The 21,301-nt window shown below is 43.9% G+C and overlaps 1 protein-coding gene across 1 annotated transcript in view; it reads right to left on the reverse strand.

The window, feature by feature from the left end:
* The window catches only part of Grin2a (glutamate ionotropic receptor NMDA type subunit 2A), a 445,415-nt gene that overhangs the window by 107,162 nt on the left and 316,952 nt on the right, over window positions 1-21,301 (reverse strand). The window contains exon 6 of the mRNA XM_005349294.3: window positions 2,760-2,965. Coding sequence (XP_005349351.1) covers window positions 2,760-2,965 — 206 coding nt within the window. The remainder of the gene's footprint in view (window positions 1-2,759; window positions 2,966-21,301) is intronic.

A 21,301-nucleotide genomic window follows, 5' to 3' on the forward strand; every position in this document is an offset into this window, starting at 1 on the left:
ATATATAAAATAATTTCTCTTGAGGAAGAGACCTGGTCAGTCATCCTCATCAACTTAGACCATGAAACCCAATATGGACAAGTTCAACAGAAGCACCATATACGGACTGCCCATGCATGCTTCAGCATTGCCAGGGCATAAATTTCATTTTTTCATTCATTTCATATAAAATAATTTTAAATATTAATATATATTTAAATGAATTCTCTCTTCCATTCAATGATTTGACAGGTGAAGAGTTTATTGGTAGCATGACCATTTATGCTCACAGATCAAGGAAAATAATCTTTCCAATTTTCTCTCCATGTTGTCAACACTTTGCAGAGCCGATGGAAACTCATTTCTCAGATTCTGGAGAAGCCACTGTTTCAGAGACGATATGTGAGCCACAAAAAGGTCTTCCTCATGAGAGTTCGCCAAGAAAACAAATGTGCTCCTCCTGTCTGGTTGGAATCTTCCTGTAGCCCTGCACAAAATCTTTTATTGTGGAAAAGCAGCTGCTTTCATCTGTGTTAATGCTGTCATTAGAGGATCCTGGTATATCTATTGCTCTAAGTTAAATCCAACACACACAGCCACAGCAAGTCCCTCTCATTTCCACATGGAAAAGGAGAAGTTGAAAGCTACTACCTCCCTGCTAGTACCCAAACTACAAACTTGAATATATTAAGCTGTTTAATCTTCAATAGAAAAGTCAATTCTTTTAAAGAGACTAATTTATTTGGGTTTATGTTTCTCTATAGAAATGTGACTTGTACTTTATTCTACTTGGTTTTGCCTCCAAAACTACTGACAATATAATATAATATAATATAATATAATATAATATAATATAATTCATATCATAAGCTCATATACCCCAGGCTGGTCTCAAATTCATTATATACTCAAGAATAAACCTGAACTTCTGACCTCCATATTCCTTTTCTGGAGTGCTAAAATTAAAGGCTGGCACCACTGTACCCAGTCAAGTAGTTCTAGGGACTGACCCCAGGGCTCATGCACACTAGGGAAGCATTCTACCACTGAGATAGGTTATAGGTTCCCAGTCAGCTGACTGACTTTACACAAGTAAACTTTACACACTTTACACACTTGGGAAACACAAGGAGCCCTGCTTGATTGGCTGCTTCGGGCAGAGGGCTGTGATGGTCAGAGGTACCCTGCTGAGGCTAAGCTTTTCAATTTGTGGAAGACACTGCTTTCTTCATCCGATCAGTTTGCCCACAGACTCCAGCCCCTATGCTTGAACCCCTTTCCCACACTCTTTCCTCACAATTCTTCCAGCCCCCTCGTCTCCAGCCTTCAATGGGTTCACTTCGGTTTATCAAGCTTTGGTTTATCAACTCTTTCTCGTCATGGGGTCTTTGGATGTTCTTCCTCCAGGCCTTCAGATGTCTAACCTGGGGTAAAAGACACACAGTACACCAGTGCATGGGAGAAACTGTGTCCACTAATTGACTAATACACTACTGAAGCTCTTGGCATGAGTCCCACTGCAGAAGCAGGGCACTAGGCTTCACAGGGAGTCACAGCAGGAACAGCCACCATTCAAAGGCAGTATTCCCAGAGCCTTGCATCTGGGCTTGTCTCCACCAGAACGCATATTTCTGGTGTTCTGACCTTCTGATTTGTCAGCTGAAGTCTCACTGCATAATCCTGCAGATTGCAACCCTATTCCTTACCTCGTGATCTGTAACACTCTTACATAGGCCAGCATACCCTCCTGTCACCTCCCCTGTGGATCCCTCCAAGGCCTAACCACATTCATTTGCCCTGGTCCTTCACTGACTGAGTAGTTTTTAACCATTTTCAACACGTGACTGCAAGATCCTTGTCTTGACCATAAGTGCATCTGTGTCCCCAAAGGGTCTGTACATGAAGGAGAACCCTAAACTAACTTACTATATCAGCTTTCTCTTCAGTGTGAGAAAAGAGAAAAGGGCACGAATGCAGTCCATTCCTACCCGGAACCCACCTAAAAGTCATGTGCAAGACTAGCATCACCCCAAGCCCAGGCAGGTTTAATTTAAACCTAAAAAGTAAAGTACCCATCTGTGAAATATAAGAGACAGAAAGAACAGGCTGGAGGGGACAAAAACGAGGGAGTCGTTAACAAAGAGACTGAAGGGCAGGTGAGGTGGCGATGCCATTTCTTGGTCTTAAACCGGTTTAATCATTGCTTTTTGTTTATTTGTGTGAGTGGTGTGTGTGTGTGTGTGTGTGTGTGTGTGTGTGTGTGTGTGTGGTCCGTGTAGGCATGTACACATGTGGAGGCCAGAACAAACCTGGGTGTTTCCTCAGAAAAACTGTACACCTCACTACCCTGAAATTCAACAAGTAGGTTGGGCTGGCTGTCCAGTGAGTCCTCGGAATCCATTTGTCTCTACCTTCCTAGTGTGCCACTATGCCTCACTGGCTTTTTATTATTATTAATATGGGTTTGGGGGTTCAAACTCAGGTCTTTGTGCTTACAAGACAAGCCCTTGACCAACCAATTCATCTCTCTAACCCTGAAGAGGTTCTTACTATTCCTACAATCTGCTGGTATCACTTTCCCGTGAACAAAACCCACTACTCCGTGTCAACATTGGAATGAAATAGGTGCATACGTGACAGATCTCCAGGCATGTGAGTATGCTAATCTACATGATCATAACTGTGGGAAATGTTTGATATTATGGCTGGATTGTGCAGACTGTTGCAAAGCTCCTAGCTAGGACTGAACACATTCAGCCAAGAGCGTCCCCACAACTCACTTGATCTTGACAAACTTCCGACACGGCACTGTGTTCCTCACGCAGGTCTCCGTCAGCGGGTCGATGTCTTCCACAATGACGAAGGGGGCTTCCTCCAGGGTGACAATGCTCAGGTGGTTGTCGTCTGGCTCACAGTCAGAAAAGGACTTGTACCTCGGCCATACAGCGTGTCTCAGGCTCAGGGTCTGATTCTCCCATTTGCCCACCTGGGTCACAAACACAAAAACACATTATCCTTTGACACATCACTGACTTCAGAAAGGCAGGTTCTTCCCACAGGAGGCAGGGGAGAGGACATCTAACAGCCTGAGGGGCCTAACTGCTGCATGCCTTGATGGATACTTTCCTTGTGCACTAAGAAAGATGGTGAGGACCTGAATATTGGGCAGCTCCTCCACATCCCAGAGAACCCTAGAGGCTGACAAAATGGGTACCTGGAAGTGATGACTACCATTGTACGTCTGGGGCTTCCCAGAAAGCTCCAATGATCTGCCAGAGTTCAGGGCAAGAGTGTCATGGAAACAGCATGGGCTGTGACAGTCACAGAGGTACAGGTTTGCATGTGCATCTCCCCACTTCTCAGCTATGCAAACACTTCATCACAAGAGCAGCATCTGCTTCCTCATCTGTCCTGTGATGCAATCCCACCTGCTTCCTATGCTGTCAGTAGAATCAAGTAGCGCACACACAGCAAATGCAAGTGCCTGGAACATAAGGCGGACCTCAGGTTTCTACTGATATTGTACAGAAAGGAAAATGAAAGTGGGAAGCACCAAATATGCTGAGAAATAGAAAGAGGAGAGTAATGGGAGGTGAATGAGCAAAAACTGCGAGGAAGATTGAGTGAGGAGGCGACCTAAGGGGCAGAGCACTGATGAAATTAGAAGCATCATTTCATCCTGATGTGGGCCCAGTTAAGTTGCAAATGAAGGTGAACTTTTCCTAATCCACAGAGCGGAGACTAATACTGCTTAGCACGCATCAAGACCTGTCAAAACAGAATCGATTGTATTCCCTCTGAGCAGCAGCCAGCATCTTAGTGAAATCAAATTGAAGGCTGTATGTTTTGAACCTTAATTTTATTTGACAGTTTATTGGCACTGTTCACATACTCCCCGGGAAAAGCCTGCCTCCATGCCTTGCTCTCTCCTTCCTCTTCCTGAGCAGTGGCCTGACACCTCAGCAGAGAGACTAAGTGCCAAGTGCAGGCTTGTCTGTGCTGATGTGACCCACTCACCTCTCCTTGGGTGACGTGAGTACCACCAGAAATGAATCTCAAGCCCTTAAAGAGAAGCCAGGCACACTGAGTACCAGAGGTGATGAGGTGAAAGGAAAGAGAATTTCTGCTTTCTGAGATTACCTCATCATTTGTACTGGAAAATTTTCGCTGCCTGTAAAGAAACATCCCATGTGGCTAATTACAAAATTGTCTAGCTTTGGTGATAGCGTCCTTTTTTAGACACAGAGGTTGCCAGACTAATTTAGTGAGACAAACATGCTCATCTTTCCATGATGTGAAATATAAGCTCGGGAAAGGGTGGAGTCCGTAGAATTTTTTCTTTGTTCAGCATTGATTTATTGCACACCTACTGTGTGCTGGTACCAGCCTAGAATGGTTCTTGCCTTCCTGGTCCTGTCAGTCAGATGAGGAACAGTGACCAAAATAATAATACCAAATCTATACATACATTAAACTTTGCTGTTGGAGAGATGGCACAGTCAGTGAGTGGTTGTACCACTCAGTCCCTATAACTCATGTGATAAAGTAGGACATGCTGGAATGTTCTTGCAATTCCACTGTTGAGGGGGAAAAGTCAGGTGGATCTCTGGACCTTACTGGCTACCAAGCTTAGCCACGTCAGTGAATTCTACAACACTGAGAGACACTTGAAAGGAAGGAAGGAAGGAAGGAAGGAAGGAAGGAAGGAAGGAAGGAAGGAAGGAAGGCCCTTCACATCCCTCCAAACCAGGTAGACAGCATCTTGAGAAACAACACCTAAACACACACACACACACACACACACACATTTGCACACACATGAATGTATATATAAGCATAAACGTGCATATTTTAACAAACATTTCCATTCCTTTTCATTTTTCTTGAAAACCTCAAATCTGACCTTTCAAAGAGGCTGGGTAGCAGAGTGGTCAGGCCAAAGGCTCCGAGGGCTCATACATTCCAAGTGTTCCTACCACCTTTACCCTTTAGCTGAATAACTGTGAGAAGGTCACTTAACCTCTCCGAGCTTCACTTTTTCCATTTGTAAAATGCAGGAAACCAGCAGAACTGAGGACTGGAATGAGGTCTAAATGAGACAAAAATGTACACAATATACAAAGCCCAGAAGCTAGCAAGGCACAGAATGTAGTCAGTGGATGTCCTCAATCTGTTGCTAGCATTTATGTTAGCATCGTGTTAGCGTCCACCTCCTCTGAAAAGCCATCTTTGCTGTCCCCGGAGATGGAGAACTCTGTGCCTATCTCCACTGCGGCGTTCCATACTACAGTTACACAAGATCACTTCTGTGTAGCCAGGAGATATGGTCACTTAATCTATGTGCCCGCCCCACACCCAGATCCTACACGGTTAACGTTATAGTTTCAACTTCATAGTTCAGCACAGAGGGCTTGTGTAACTTTTCCTAACTCACACAGTGAGCTAACTACTCCTTTTGGCTCTCTGAGATTCAAACTTACTGCCCACCACACTCTTGGTGCTTCTACTCATTCATCCTTGATAATTACACTACAGTTCCAAGGCTCTTCCTGCCTTCCAGGTGTAGCCTCCCAATTCCCATGTAAATAATATGCATGTGATTTGAGCTGAGCCAATGAGAGACATCCCTGGAAATATTGCTCAGTCTATTAGGATACAGTTGTCATGATGGGAACAATCTGTTAGACAATGAATATTGAGCTAGGTAATAGAAATACCAGAACACTACAGTGATGGTAGTGTGTGTGTGTGTGTGTGTGTGTGTGTGTGTGTGTGTGTGTGTGTGTGTTAGGAGGGTGTGCGTACAAGTGCATGAGAGTTAAGGTCAGAGGTCAGTCTTGAATGTTGTTCACCAGACACTGTCTACCTTGTTTCATTTTTGTTTTTGAAAGCATTTGTTTTCTTTTAGAGATTATAATTTAATTACAAGATTTCTCCCTTCCTTTCCTCCCTCTAAGCCCTCCCATATATCCTTTCCCACACTCCATCAAATTCATGGCCTCTTTTTTCACTAATTGCTATTGTATCCATGTATATACATCTCTCTATATAAAACATATATGTATTCATATATACATATGTGTGTATGTGTATATATATGTTCAGTCCATATAAAGTTACTTCTTTGTATGTTTTCAGCAGTGACAGTTTGACACTGGACAACCAGTTGGTCAACTCTTCCCTGGGGGAGGCCACCTCTCCTCCTCTGGGCATTCTCCAGTTGTTTGTAGGTCTCAGTGTACAGGTGAGGCTTGGTTTTTAGTTGGTGTTCCTCACTAGCCTGAAGACCACTGATCAGGCCGGCCTTGCTGGTCAGTGAGCTTGGGGATAGATGTGATTCTGCCTCCCTGGCACTGGGACTAGAGGTGCGTACCACCTGGCTTTTTGCCTTGCCTGAGTGGGATGGAACCCAGGCCCTCATGCTTGCAGGGCTCTTAACTGACTGAATCATTTCCTGGGCTCCCTTGGGGTCTCATGAGACTCAGTACTGACTTTCCTGAGTTCAGTCTCGACAATAGTTTTTCTTTTTTCTTTGGCTCACTTTTTATTTTACTTTTTTAAAAAAGAAAACAAATGGTTTTTTCATTTTACATATCAATCCCAGTTCCCACTCCCTCCCCTCCTCCCATTCCCTCCACTTCCTCCCCCAGCCCAACCCCTCATCCACTCCCCAGAGAAGGTAAGGAACATTTCTCTGAGGAAGGACCAAGGCCCTTCCCACTATATCCAGGTTGAGCAAGATATCCATCCAAAGAGAATGGGTTCCAAATAATCCAGTACAGCAGCAGGGACAAATCCTGGTGACACTGCCAGTGGCCCCACAGTCTGCTCCAGCCATACAACTGTCACCCACATTAAGAGGGTCTAGCTTGGTCCTATGCTGGTTTCTTCCCTGTCTGGCTGGAGTTGGTGAGCTCCCATTAACTCAGGTAGACTGTTTCAGTGGGTGTCTCCATCATGGTCTTGACCTCTCTGCTCTTATTTTCACTCCTCCCACTCTTCAGCTGAACTTTGGGAGCTCAGCCCAGTCAATGTCTCTGCCCTTGTCTCCATCAGCTGCTGAATGAAGGTTCTATGGTGACATTTAAGATAGTCATCAATCTGACTACAGGGCAAGGCCAGTTCGGGCACCCTCTCCACTATTGCTTAGGGTCTTATCTGGGGTCATCCTTGTGGATTCCTGGGAATTTCTCTAGTGCCAGGTTTCTTGTAAGCCCCATAATGGCTCCTTCAATCAAACTATCTTTCTCCTTGCTCTCCGTCTCTATTCTTCCCTTTCTCAACTACCCCGTATCCTCAAGCTCTCCTCCCCACTCCGCTTTTTACCTCCACCTCTCCTCTGCCCCCCCTTTTCCTCCAACCCCCATGCTCCCAATTTTGCCAAGAGATCTTGTCTATTTCCCCTTCCCAGGGGGATCTATATATGTTTCTCTTAGGGTTCTTCAGGGTCGTGGACTATAGGCTCAATATCCTTTGCCTTATAGCTAGCATTCACTTATGTGTGAGTACATACCATGTTCATCTTTCTGGATCTGGGTTACCTCACTCGGGATTTTTTTTTCTAGTTCCATTCATTTGCATGCAAATTTCAAGATGTAATATGTTTTTAGCCCTGAGTAGTACAAACTCTTTTTATGAGGCTACAGTTATCCTGATACTGAAACCACACAAAGATTCAACCAAGAAAGAGAATTACAGACCAAACTCCCTCATGAACATTAATGCAAAAATACTCAATAAAATACTGGCAAACTAAATCCAAGAACATATAAAAAAAATCATCCACCATGATCAAGTCAGCTTCATCCCATGCAGGGATAGTTCAACATACAAAAATCTATCAATGTAATCCACCATATAAATAAACTAAAAGAAAAAAACCAATATGATCATTTCATTAGATGCTGAAAAAATGTTTGACAAAATCCAACACCCATTCATGTCTTAGAGAGAGTAGGGATACAAGGAACATACCTAAACATAATAAAGACAATATACAGGAAGCCAACAGCCAACATCAAATTAAATGGAGAGAAACTCAAAACAATTCCACTAAAAATAGGAACAAGGCAAGGCAACGCTGTCCACTCTCTCCATATCTATTCAATATAGTACTTGAAGTTCTGGCTAGAGCAACAAGACAACAAAAGGAGACCAAGGGGATAGAAATGGAAAAGGAAGAAGTCAAACTTTTGCTTCTTTACTTTTTTATCATATATATGCATATATATATATATACATATATATATATATATATATATATCAGATTATATATGAAACACCATTCACAACAGCCACAATAACATAAAATATCTTGGGGTAACACTTACTGAAGAAGTGAAAAACTTATTTGACAAGAATTTAAGCCTTTAAAGAAAGAAACTGAAGAAGATTCCAGAAAATGGAAAGATCTCCCATGCTCTTGGATAGGTAGGATCAACATAGTAAAAACGGAAATCCTACAAAAAGCAATGTGTAGATTCAATGCAGTGCCATCAAAGTCCAAACATGATTTTTCACAGACCTTGGAAGAACAATAATCAACTTCATATGGAAAAACAAAAATCTCAGGATAGCTAAAACAATCCTGTACAAGAAAGGAACTTTCATAGGCATCACCATCCCTGACATCAAGCTCTATTATAGAACTAAAGTAATGAAAACAGCTTGGTATTGGCATAAAAACACACAGATTGACCAATGGAATCAAATTGAAGACCTGGATATTAATCCACACACCTATGAACACCTGATTTTTTGACAAAGATGCTAAAATTATACAATGGAAAAAAGAAAGCATCTTCAACAAATGGTGCTGGCAAAACTGGATGTCAACATGTAGAAGAATGCAAATAGATCCATATCTATCCCCATGCACAAAACTCAAGTCCAAATGGATTAAAGACCTCAATTAAATCTGACCACACCAAACCTGATAGAATAGAAAGTGAGAAATAGCCTTCAATGCATGGGCACAGGAGACCACTTCCTAAATATAACACCAGTAGCACAGACATTGAGAGCAACATGAAATAAATGGGACTTCCTGAAACTAAGAAGCTTCTGTAAAGCAAAGGACACAGTCAATAAGACAAAACATCCTACAGAATGGGAAAAGCTCTTCACCCAGCCCACATCAAACAGAAGACTGAACTCCAAAATATATAAAAAATTCAAGAAATTAGACGTCAAAATTCCAAATAGTCTAATTAAAAATGTGGGTACAGAACTAAACAGAGAATTCTCAACAGAAGATTTTCAAATGGCTGAAAGACACTTAAGGAAGTATTCAACATCCTTTGTCATCAGGGAAATACAAATCAAAATGACTCTGAGATACCATCTTACACCTGTCAAAATGGCTAAGATCAAAAACACCAGTGATAGTGTATGCTGGAGAGGATGTGGAGGAAGGGGAACACTCATCCATTGCTGGTGAAAATGCAAACTTGTACAACCACTTTGGAAATCAGTATGGTGGGGTTTCAGAAAATTGGGAATCAACCTACCTCAGGATCCAGCAATACCACTCTTGGGTATATAACCAAAGGATGTTCAACTATACCATAAGGACCCGTGATCAACTATGTTCATAGCAGCATTACTTATAATAGCCAGAACCTGGAAACAACCTAGATGCTCCTCAGTCAAAGAATGGATAAAGAAAATAGGCACCACTTTTAGTACCATTTTAATTCCTACACACCTCCTGTACAAACAATAAAGTTACGGGCAGATTTTTTTTAAATCTCTTTCATGAATATTTTTCATCCTTAAAAACAGCCCTCTACTCACGCAAATAGGCTGGGTGTGAGAAGGAAAAAAAACTTTTGGCTTCAAAATAAACGGAATTTTGATGATAGAGTTTGGGGTATTTTCAGAAAATATACTGAAGTTTGGAGGACAAAGAAAAATAATTGACCTCTGATGGAGAGAAGTGATTTCACTCGAAAGAAATATAAAAAGAAGAAATTAACTTTGTAAGGATTTTTTATCCATTCTTATTAATATAATTTAAATACGGTGCTTTGAGGACGCTAACTGCCCTTCAGCTTCTAGAAAGTGCCCTGTGAATGGGCAATGATTACTCTGAAAATGTTCAGCCAATATGTTCTCAGAGCAAAGATAATTTCAGCTGCAAAAACTGCATGTCTCGAGTTAATGTCTTTGCCTCTTCGTGTCTGGATAAGCTCAGAGGGATGTCACAGGGACAGCAAGCGGCTGGAAGAATTTAGGTTAATAGATGCGTGCATCTCTTTTTCAAATGCTTGATCCTATTTAATCTATTTATGAAATTCTTATAAGATACAATTAAAATAATTGCATAGTTGGCTTTCAGATCTCTAAACCGTAAAAACACATACATAACTGTGGGTGGGGAGGATGCAGCTCAGCTGTCAGAGTGAAGAACACATACATGACTGGGGATGGAAGAATGCAGCTCAGTCAGCACAGTGATGAACACACACATGACTGGGGATGGGGGAGGATGCAGCTCAGTTGGCAGAGTGATGGCATAGCATGCACAAAGCCCCAGATCTGATCATCAACATTGCATAAAATTAAGTATCAGAAACTCAAGATTACCCTTGGCTCCAAAGCCAGTTTGAGGCTAGCCAGGGCTATAAGAGACCCTGTCTCACAAATAAACAAGCCAGCAACAACAAGAATGCCAAAGTTCTGAATCTAGCCCTCATCGAACCCTCAGGCTGCCTCTGAAACCCACACCCCACCGACACACAGCTCCAAGCAGCCTTTCTTCCGTCTCAAGCAACCTTTCTTCCTTCTCTGCACCTGTAGTCCGACCTACTGAAATTCTACCAGCCTCTTTTTCAGGTCCAACCACCTCAAATGCCAGTTCTCCAGTGGATGGTAATTGTCCATATGAGGTGTGTGTGTGTGTGTGTGTGTGTGTGATCTCTAGAACCTTTTATTTCCCTCACTTGTCCTTTCATGAACTCCATACACCTGCAGCAAATGATTCCTATCGCTGATGGCAGGAGCCCCGAGGGCTGCACCAGTGACAGTCCTCAGAGAGACCGCCCCTATTTGCGGCACTTCTTGTCTGGCTGGAGAAAAGTGGAGCAGCTTCGGTCCTGTTACAGGGGCTGGGATGCAGATCCGCTTAGCAGTAGAATGACGGTCGGCGTGTGCAAAGTCCAGCCGCAGCACACCAAAAAGTACACTGTGATGCTGAACAGAACCACAGCAATATCATCAATTCTTTTTAATAGAATTCAAAGTTAAAAGGGGGTAACTGCCTGCTTACCCAACTCCTCTCCTTGGAGACAGGGCAATAGAGATTGCGAAATTAAAAATCAGAGAAGTTTATTAAAAGTGACAATAGAAGCTGAGTTCACACCAGCAGCTATGCCCCAATCCGACTGGGTTCCTGGAGCTCATGGGGTGATTTCATAAACAGACAAAAAAGCAGGCTTTCCGACAAAAATTTTGCTTGTGTAAAACATGAGAGAACATTTCACTCCAGTTAATAAGGAGTGATTTTCTTTCAAGCTGGAGGGAAGGTAAGTAACGAAGTCTTCAGGAAGATGAAGTTACAGAGGAAAGCAAAGCAAACAGGAGGCCAATTTCTCTCCACCTGAAACATAAAAATCTTCAAAAGGCGTAAGAGAAGCGACTGTGAAATGATTTCACATCCATGTTTTGCATAACTAGCATCATCTGTCAGCGCTGTTTCCGGGCCTCTTCAAGCTGGTAACAGGACTAAGTCATTTCGTGTCAGAGGTGGCAGCTGGAGCTCCCAGAAAGATCTGAATTTGGTGGATCAAGAAATGACAGCACAGGCTGCTGTAGCCTGACGGTAGGCTGAAATGCACCATGGCCAGAGCGTTTCACAGTGGAGTTCAGTACTTCGACATATTTGCAGTAAGGATGGTATGTGAGTTCACCGATGCTAGCCAGTACGGAAGCCAAGTACTCAGCTTTCCGAGCCAGTTATATGCAAACAAGCTCTACAAAGAAGTTGCTGACAAGCAGTTGTAAGTTAGCTTGCCTTGTTTCAGTGAAGTGGAGACTCAGGGACCACTTGAGAACCAGATATTTTCAATGCAGCAATTAGAGGAGGTGAAGATATGAAACTTCAATTATTGACTGAGAATGAAGTCAGGGAGGTCATAATAAAAACATGAGCCTTTAATCCCAGAATTTGGGAGACAGAAGCAGGAGGCTCTGTGAGTTCAAGGGTAGCCTAGTCTCCATAGTGAGTTTAAGACGTCAGGGCTACACAGTGAGGTCCTATCTCAAAACAAACAAAAAACACAGACAAACGAAGAACAAGAATGAACTTGGGTCGGTGACGATGGCTGCCAAGTGTGAGGACTTGACCTAGACTCCTGGACACACATGCTGTAAGAAGAGACCTAACCCCTTCTAGTTGTCCCATGAGCTCCTCATTCACACTGAGGCTCACACGCACATGTGTGTATGCATGTGTATACACACAGAGTAAATAAACAAATGTAACATAAAAATTCAAAAGAATGAACTCCTAGGGACGGGGATACTGAATTTATGGGCAAAGTGCTTGCCACACAAGCACGAGGACCTGAGTACAGATCTCCAGGACCAAAACTAAAGTTAAAGAATGGCATGGCGCCTCTGAAACCCTAGCACTGGGGAGGCAGAGACAGGAGCATCCCCTCATCTCACTGGTTACCTGAGAACCAGAATCAGGGAGCTCCAGACTCCTGAGAAGTCCTGTCTCGAAGAACAATGTAGAGAGTGATGGCAGAAGACACCAGACATGAACCTCCTGTCAGACTCTGCATCTGCAAACACACGTGGATATGCACAACCATGTATTCTTATACCCCACAGGGAGAGAGACAGAATGACGGGGGAACGGAGGGGGAGGAGAGAGAGGACAGGGAGGGAAGGAGGAAGGAAGAGTCCTAGATTTCCACAGTTCTGGATCTGGCTGGGACCTGAAATTTTGGCTGGAGTCTTAGGGCTTTCTGCTCTGGATCGTCCAAGGACCCTATTCTGAGGAGTACCAGGAAGATTGTAACTTTGGCTACAGGCAGAATTCAATGCAGCTGGAGAAATAGATGGAAATCTTTCTTCCTGGGTGACTTACATAACCAGTGGCAACTGCCAGCAGATCTAAATGAGTTTGATCAGCTATTAGAGCCTTAATTAAATTCCTCTCAGCTGAAATTTCAAAATTGCCTAATTGTTACACAGCTCACATTACAGCTGTTGACTTTTTTCCTTCTGTAACCATTCTCGGGTTGATCCAATATCTTTACAGATAAGAGCGCCAACTGTTGTAGAACCGAACACCAATTTGGTCATTTGTGGAGATGTATTTCAGTCTTTGGCATTTCCACAAATGACTCAGATATCTACAACTATTCTTCCTTTTTATTGATGTATATTTGTTATATGGTATGAGATTTCAGAAAGACTGATTTTTTTTTCTGTCTGTAATGTTCTTCTTGTTTATCCCTGCTCCCCCTACCCCATCCCATCAGTGTCCTTCCTTTGCTTTGAATCCCTGTCTTCTGCTTTCATGCATGTATGTGTGCACGTGTCTCTGTGTGTGTTTTTATGTGTGTATATCTGTGTGCATGCACGTGAGCATGTGCGTGTGTGTGCATATGTGCGCGTGCGTGTGTGCGTGCATGTGGGGGAATTATATATAAAGAAACCTAAAACTCGTGAATAAGAAATAATGCAGCACTTGTCTTTCTGTGCCTGGCTTATTTGACTTGATATGAAACTCTCCAAATGTATCCATTTTCCAGAAAATGCTGAAACTCCATCCTTTGTGGTGGAATAAAATGCCATTGTGGATAAATAGCATGTTTGCTTTATTCACTCACCTAGACTATACTGTAACCTGGCTATCAAGAACTCTGCAGTGACACACGGATGTGCAGGTATATGGGAGGCTTTTTGACTTGGAGTCCTTCAGATACATGCCCAGGAGCAGCAGAGAAGGATCTTATGGTAATGCTCCTCTCTTCCTGCTCAGTCAATGGGAGAATAGCTCAAGGCTTGTTCTCGTTTGAAATTTAAATTTAGAAGTGGAAGTCTTTGACTTCATTTTCTTGGGGAGCTTGTGTATAATCTTTGGGACTCCTCTGTTCCTAGGTCCCCGGGGATGGACAAAAGCCTTATTTCTTCAGTGTCCTTTCAATTATTAAAAGTGATGTGCTTTGCTAATTAGCTAAGCAACTAACAGTGTTTTCTTCCTCCTCTTTGATTGCACATTGCAAAGATCTAACACCAGAGACTTGAAAATTCATGGAAAAAGTAAAAGAACCTCTTATGATCAGTAATTAACTTTTTGACACGCTCCTGGGAGTCCTTCTTATTGTATAGCCTCTGTATTAACCATCCTTTCATGGGCTGTAATAATAATTATTAAATAAGTATAGGCAATGGCAATACAAAAAGCCCCCCAATAGGCACTTTTTATTTTATTTCCATGATTTTGATGATTCTGTAAAGGGGGGGGGGAGCTGCTATCCTCAATTTGCAAGCTGAAAAACTTGACAAGTTACTTGCCCAAAATCAAACAGCACGTAGAGGCTCTGAGATCAGAATGGCAGATTTCAGAGACCCCAAGGCTTCCAAGGTAACAACGTATCTGCCTTTAGAAGCTTCAAGGAGAATAATGAGTACGTGAGCTCTCTGATGGGGAGAGTATGAGTATCCCATGACTCTATCAGGAAGGAAGCAATCAGCTCCCTGCAATGGACAGAGTGATGTCCTGGGAGGTGGATACGCAGGTGCTGGGCCCAAGCCTGTATAACCTACATCCTTTAAGAGAGGGACAGTGTTCACTTTCCCTGTGAAGTACAGGAGAGAGAGAGGGAGAGAGAGGGGGAGAGAGACCTGAGGTGGTCTGGCAGCTCGCTTTCATGCATGGCAGCTTTATTTCCTCAGTTTTCCTGTGAACTTCTTTTAAGTTCTCCAACATGGAAAATGCCTTCAACAGCAGTGCTATTAGTGAGCCCTGCTTTGTGGTCTTGGGGTTGAATTCCAGTGCTATGAGCATGGGCATCCGAAAGGCAATTAGAATAATAGATCAGGGGAAAGAATCCTCCGCTCAAATGTGAGCTGCATGACAATTGGGTAATTTGGGGATTTCAACCAAGAGGAATGTAATTAAGGCTCCAGCAACTGATTAGGCCTTTTTGGACTCCGTGGTAGCCTCCATCCCATTACATAAGGTCCCTGAAAGGGAGGTCCGCCTCCTGTTGTGTTGGTGCACTTCCTTTGCTGATGCTGGGGCTTAAGAAGGCACTATCTGTTCACATGACTCCATCTGTTTTTACCGAAACCCAAGTGCAAAACTGTGTGTGGAGCTGGTCACAGTGACACGAAATTGAAGAAGATAACTAAGTCTTCAAATCAGTTCAAGCAGGCATCAAGGTGCGGTTGGGGGGGTGGGTCACGGACATGGGGATTGGGGTGGAGGAGCTGTTAAAGGAGAACCAGCCTGAAATCCGGCCTCTCTTAGAATGGGCAGTGATTCTTACTTTCAAAAAAAGATCTCCAAAAAGACTGTTTAGAAATGTGGCAAAGGTTTCCTCTCGACCTTCTCTTGTGCTTTGTTCTGAGTAAATTTCAAAGATCAGCCTCACTTCCGACTGTAGAATAAGTGAAAGGCCATTTGCAATCAGGCAGAGTCAGCCAGCAGCTCTCCAAGGAAGCCTTTATCTGGGCAATGCTTAGCAACTCTGCCCCCTTGGCCATGCTACCAGTGAGCTAGCAATTGGTCAGAGAGGTAGGCTTCCTCAGAGCCTGGGAACAGCTGAGCCTTCCGTTCTTACCAGCCTAAGACAATACAGATACGACTCTTCCTCTTTGGCAATTTTCCTTCTTAATGAACTTTAAAGTGGTAAAATTTTGGTCTGAGACGGTACCTATTTATAAAAACAGGTACCTTCTATGTAATCAAGTTCAGGCTAAGGAAGCAACAGGCATTAGTGCATGAAAGCTGACTTGAGGGATATCACAAACTGAGAGTGGATGGATTTCCTCACTCAGCATTACAAAGAAAAAAAGCCGGTTCCATGTGGATGTCAGGCCTGAAAATTCACATTTAACCTCATCTACAGTGTCTGCAAAGTTTTCAGACAAGGCTGCCAGACCTGAGGGTACCGATTGGTGAAAGACATTTCATCTCCTGACCCGTGAGAATTTAGTGGGCTGCCAATGCTGAACTGTTTGGTCTCTGATGGGCATCTGTGATTCTGTATCTGGGGTGAAATAACAAATTTAAACCCTTGAAGTGGACGTTTGTCTCCTTTCAAGATGAAGGGGAGTCAGGGTTGATGCCTGAGGCCCCAAAGCTATTACAAGGATATGAACCAAGCCCTTGTGCGGGGGTTAACTCCAAGGCCAGGGCGAACCGCTGCTCAGAAGCTCAGTCCTCCTTAGGTAAGATGGCATTTTGACAGGCATTTTTCTTTGCTGAGCTCTGGCCCCCAAATGACTTTGCTCCAGGCTCTGTCTGAGCCTGAAAAGATTCCAGCAGGAGGATCTTCTGAAATAGTAAAACCAACAGAAGATTTAATGGTAAGGAAACTGTAATAAGCTTAACCACAGTTCTGTGACTAGGGGCTGGGGAGGCAGCTCAGCTTGGTAGGTAAAGTACTTCCTGCAGAAGTATGAGGACCGGGTTTAAATCCCCAGCACATTCACAAAGTAGGGCCACAGCAGCGCAAGTCTGTCATTGTAGCTCTGATGCGGAGAGCTGGGAGGAACTATTCTATCCAATCAACAAGCTTCAGGGTCAGTGAGATACCTTGTCAAAAAAAAGAGAGAAACTGAGGAAAATATCCCAACATCAGTTTCTGACCTTGCTGCCACACAGTGACAAATGCATACACGCTCATACAAACATGATTATTGGACGTGCCTGGAGGGAGAGGAGGTCCCTATGGGATGTTACAGCTAAGAGTCATTAGTTCATAGGACAGAGCTTAAGTGACCCTTGACTGTCAATCCTGTCTCACACGACTGTCCATCCTCATCTCAGATGTGAATGCACAATTCCAGTGCTCTGGAGAGCGACTGAGAGGAAACTAGAATGGGGGCAACCGGCCTACAGCACCTCAGCATCGCACTTCTAACAGCAGCCGAAAAGAAACCACAGCGACCAGAAAAGCAAAGTGACGATATATACGTAGCAGCAGCATCTTCTCTGCTACGTATATATCGTACAAATGACAGTCAAATGTGGAGTCCTAAGGGAGCTGATTGGTGTCATAACTAATTAGCAAAAGTGTTCTCTAGGGTCCCGTGATGCAATGTCTTGGTTCATGCATTCAGTAAGTGTTTAGTGTCTGCTCTGTGACCCCAGCATTTCCAGCAGCATCTCTTCAGGGTGAGTGACCTCTCACCCTGGGGTCAGCAAAGGATCAGACAGGAGTCAAATGTTTTAGAGTAAGTCATGGGTTATAGATGGGGCTTCCTGCTTCAGTTTTGCTGTTGTTATTTTGAGTCAGATTCTCCCAAAGTAGCTTCAGTAGGTCCTGAACTCACAATTCTCCTGCTTGAGTCTCCAGAGTGCTGAGATCACAGGTATATGCCACTACACACACACACACACACTAGGTTTTCTATTTTTAAATGGTTGCAAGAATTATATGTATGACACATGAAACTTCAAGGAGATTTGAATTTGCGTCCATAAATAAAGCTTTCCTGGAGCCCAGCTGTGTTTGTTCTCCTATCTGCCCTTCCCATGCCTTGTCACGCTAACAAGGCAGGGCTGAGGGCTCCTCAGGAAGAAGTGCAGTCCAGGCCGAAAATATCAGTAAACAACATTTACTAATCACCATTCTAAATCCCTATTGGTGGAAAACTATTAACTGGGCAGTCAGGAAGACAAAACAGAGTGCTCTCAGAATGAATTATACAACAACATTTTAAAAAATGATAAGAGCAAAGGCTCAAAGATGAAATAGATGTAGAAATGCCTCAGAAGTGGTAAATAAGGAATTAGGAAAGGCTCAGGGTGTTTGGAGTTTGCAAAGGAAGGAATCAGAATGGAGAGAAGGGGTTTGGAGCCTGGGGAACAGTGTGGACAGAGGCTTAGGAGCTAAACTGGAGGGGTGTGGCCAAAAGTTAGGAATTCACCCAAACTGGATGAAGCACACTAAGGGAAGAAGAGAAGAGAAATGAAGGGAATGACTTGAGGTGGGGTACAGAGGCAGGAGGATGTCGGTCTAACGTCCCTGCCTGCTCCCTGGGATCTGGCTGTTTTTGAGTTCACATCTGTGACTAGCTTTGCAATTCCTTCCAGCTTAATCCCGAGCCCATGCGTGCTGTGTGGTGACTTCACTCATGTGCCCTGTGCATCATACTGGACTTGTCCTGTTTGTCAATAATTGATGTCATCCCCTTCACAAATGCGTTCACACTTCTCCAGAGACTTGCTCAAGCTTGGGGGTCCAATTTAGAAACATCTGTCCATGAACCACCTCTAGTCCACTTTAGCCATTTATCCCAGTGGCATAAATCCAATTAGAAAAACTAAATTTCAGTGATTCTAAGAGAAGCTCCAGGCTCACACCGTTAGCTTATGTCTCTCCTCATGTTGGCCCTGGACATCTCTGTTTACTTCCAAATGACTCCCCCGTGCGTTCACTTCTTCACTATTCTAGCCAACAGTTTTCATTCTCCATAACAGCAGGGCTTGTCCCATGGGCACAAATGCCTGTCTCTACCTGTCCTCTTGGCACATCCATCCCCTTCCGAACCAATCTAACCACTTTTGCGCCTGTAAACCGCTGGACAGGTAGAGAACATCACATGACCAACTAGCTAAATGTCGTTTCAAATTCCAGGACTCCCTCTCCCACTAGAAAGATTCCTCCTCTCCTAATTGCATCTCCGCCATCCCTAGGAACTATTTCAAACCTTCACACCTGCCCACAAGCCTTCAGGCTGCCAGCAACATCTTCGCTCCCAGTGGATGAATCTATCTCATATTTTAGTTTGGAAGGACAACCCACGTAATCCATAAACTCACCTTGCCTCTGCACATGCCTTCCTGCTCCTTTGAGACTGAAAAAGGCACCTTTTCATCTAGACCATCAGTTCCCAACTTGTGGGTCAAGACCCCTTCTGGGGTCAAACGAGCTTTTCGTAGGGGGCCATGTAAGTCCATCAGAAAACACAAATATCACGATTCATAACAGTAGCAAAATTACAGTTATGAAGTAACAGTGAAAATAATTTTATGGTTGAGGGTCACCACACCATGAGGAGCTGTATTAAAGGGTCGCAGCATTCAGGAAGGTTGTGAAGCACTGGGCTAGACTAACAGCGACTCCATTCCTTGTGCTGGATACCTGTTTTCTGTAGCCGCCTCTCCTTCGAAGCATGCTCTACTAAGATTTTTAACACATCGCTCTTCAGTAAACAGCTTCCGTGTCATTGTGAGCCACTCCATCTTCCCCAAAAGGGCCTACTTCTTTGACTGATGCAAGCCTCTGAAGTCTCTACCTTGACTCTTGACTGCAACTGTCCATGCTCAGATCTCTCCTGCTCCCCTGTCTTCAGTTATTAGCCCTGCGTCAACAGCAGGTAGCTCCAACTCCTTTCCACCAGCCCCTTCCTGCTGCCCCCAAGGAGTCTCAGTCGCCAACATGATTAGAGTTGACTCACGCTTTTCTCTTAAGTCATAAGAGAAATACAAATTCTCTCCCATCTGCAAGTATGAATTATTGAAATCCCAGTGCTCTGAATGATCCTCAACTCAACTCTCTTCCTCTCTCCCCTATATATACTAAACTAAATACTATGCCTTGAGACTACCAACACAGTCTGGGTTTTTAATCTGCCCTGGCCTGTGAAGAAGCTTCTCACTGGACTTTCCTGCTTTGGAGTAATCTTCCCATCGGTCCACCCTCCAGACCATGTCTCTAAATATCTCTGTCACATGAACATTCCACTGCTCCTGCTATCATCCCCAATTGTGACTGGAATGGGATGGTGGTACCGTGGTCTGACTCAGTCTCTAGACTGGCCTTTCTAGCTCCTTAGACCTCCCAGTGTCGTTCTTGAGAGCCAACTCCTGATCCCACTCTGCCCCGGGGGGATTCGTAGAGTGCCAAACCCAAGCACAGGTGCTAGGCGCATCCAGCACTTCTCTCTGGAGTGCTTTTAACACCTTCCACCCCATCTATCCAGAAAATGCCCTGCTCTGCCCTGCCTTTGCCAGGCACCGCCTATCTGTCATTCAGATCCCAAGGCCAAGAAACCAGTCTCCAGCTCCACAGGGTCAGGGAGATGCTCTCTTGTCTCCTTCTTCATCAATTATTGTACCCAAACACTCGTCTGTTGCTCTGGCGGACTCCTGCAGTTCAGGGACTGGGTTCTGCCTACCTTTGTGTCTCTTGTATCCAGCTCAGGGCTCTAAACGCTCATTAAATAAGTTAATTAACAACCTAAACCAATTGGACCATCCTAATGGCTCCCCTGCAGCCAATGATCAGCTTCGGTTGTTCTCTGAGGTGTAAAACCCACCACGCAGACTTTGGAGTCAGGGAGCACGGGTTTTCCCCTGGCTACAGAACTCGTCAGATCTGGAGCCTTGTTCAGTGGCTCCTCTCAAACACTGCCTTCCTCATCTATGCAGTGGGCATTAGAGGAGTCATCAGACTGTGCAATTCTTATGAGAATTAAACAAAACGAAGAAATCAACAATTCAGTGAAAGTGCACAGGATTGGTAACAGTCTCTTCCCTGTAACTGGCTCAACCCATGTGACCTGGCTCATACTATTCAGGGTCTTGGGGCAATCTATTAACTCACACAAATGAGCCATTGGACAAGATGCCCAGCACGTAGAAAGCTTTCGGTGAATGTTTGCTTCCACCTCTAATGTGCACATCCTCCCACAGTCATGGCTGATTCCTAGATGTGACTCCAGAGCGCATAAACCAAGACACTGACTGCAAAGACCGTTCCCACGGCTTGTCTAACAGAGGACACGGGCATTCACTTCCTGCCTCTGTAACATGAGATCTGCTTTGCACTTAACTGCTGACGATTTTAAATAGAACTCATATTGTCTATTAATACAATTCTATGCACAGAGAAAGTCCTGCCAAAAGCAGCCTGCCATTACCTTAGTTCTCCAATAAACCCAAAGGCCTGGAAATTATTTTATTCTCCTGTTTCTGGCTGGAGGTTCTGCACTATTAATGCATATCATTAATTTCATAACTATAAATGTGAATCAAACTTTTTTGGATCCTTTGGGCTTGTTACCATTTGGCTGGCCAAGAAGCTGTGCTGGGAAAAGATGAATGGAAACAGACAAAAGCAAGCTCAGA

Source organism: Microtus ochrogaster, chromosome 7, assembly GCF_000317375.1.
Source record: "Microtus ochrogaster isolate Prairie Vole_2 chromosome 7, MicOch1.0, whole genome shotgun sequence".
Taxonomy (NCBI): domain Eukaryota; kingdom Metazoa; phylum Chordata; class Mammalia; order Rodentia; family Cricetidae; genus Microtus; species Microtus ochrogaster.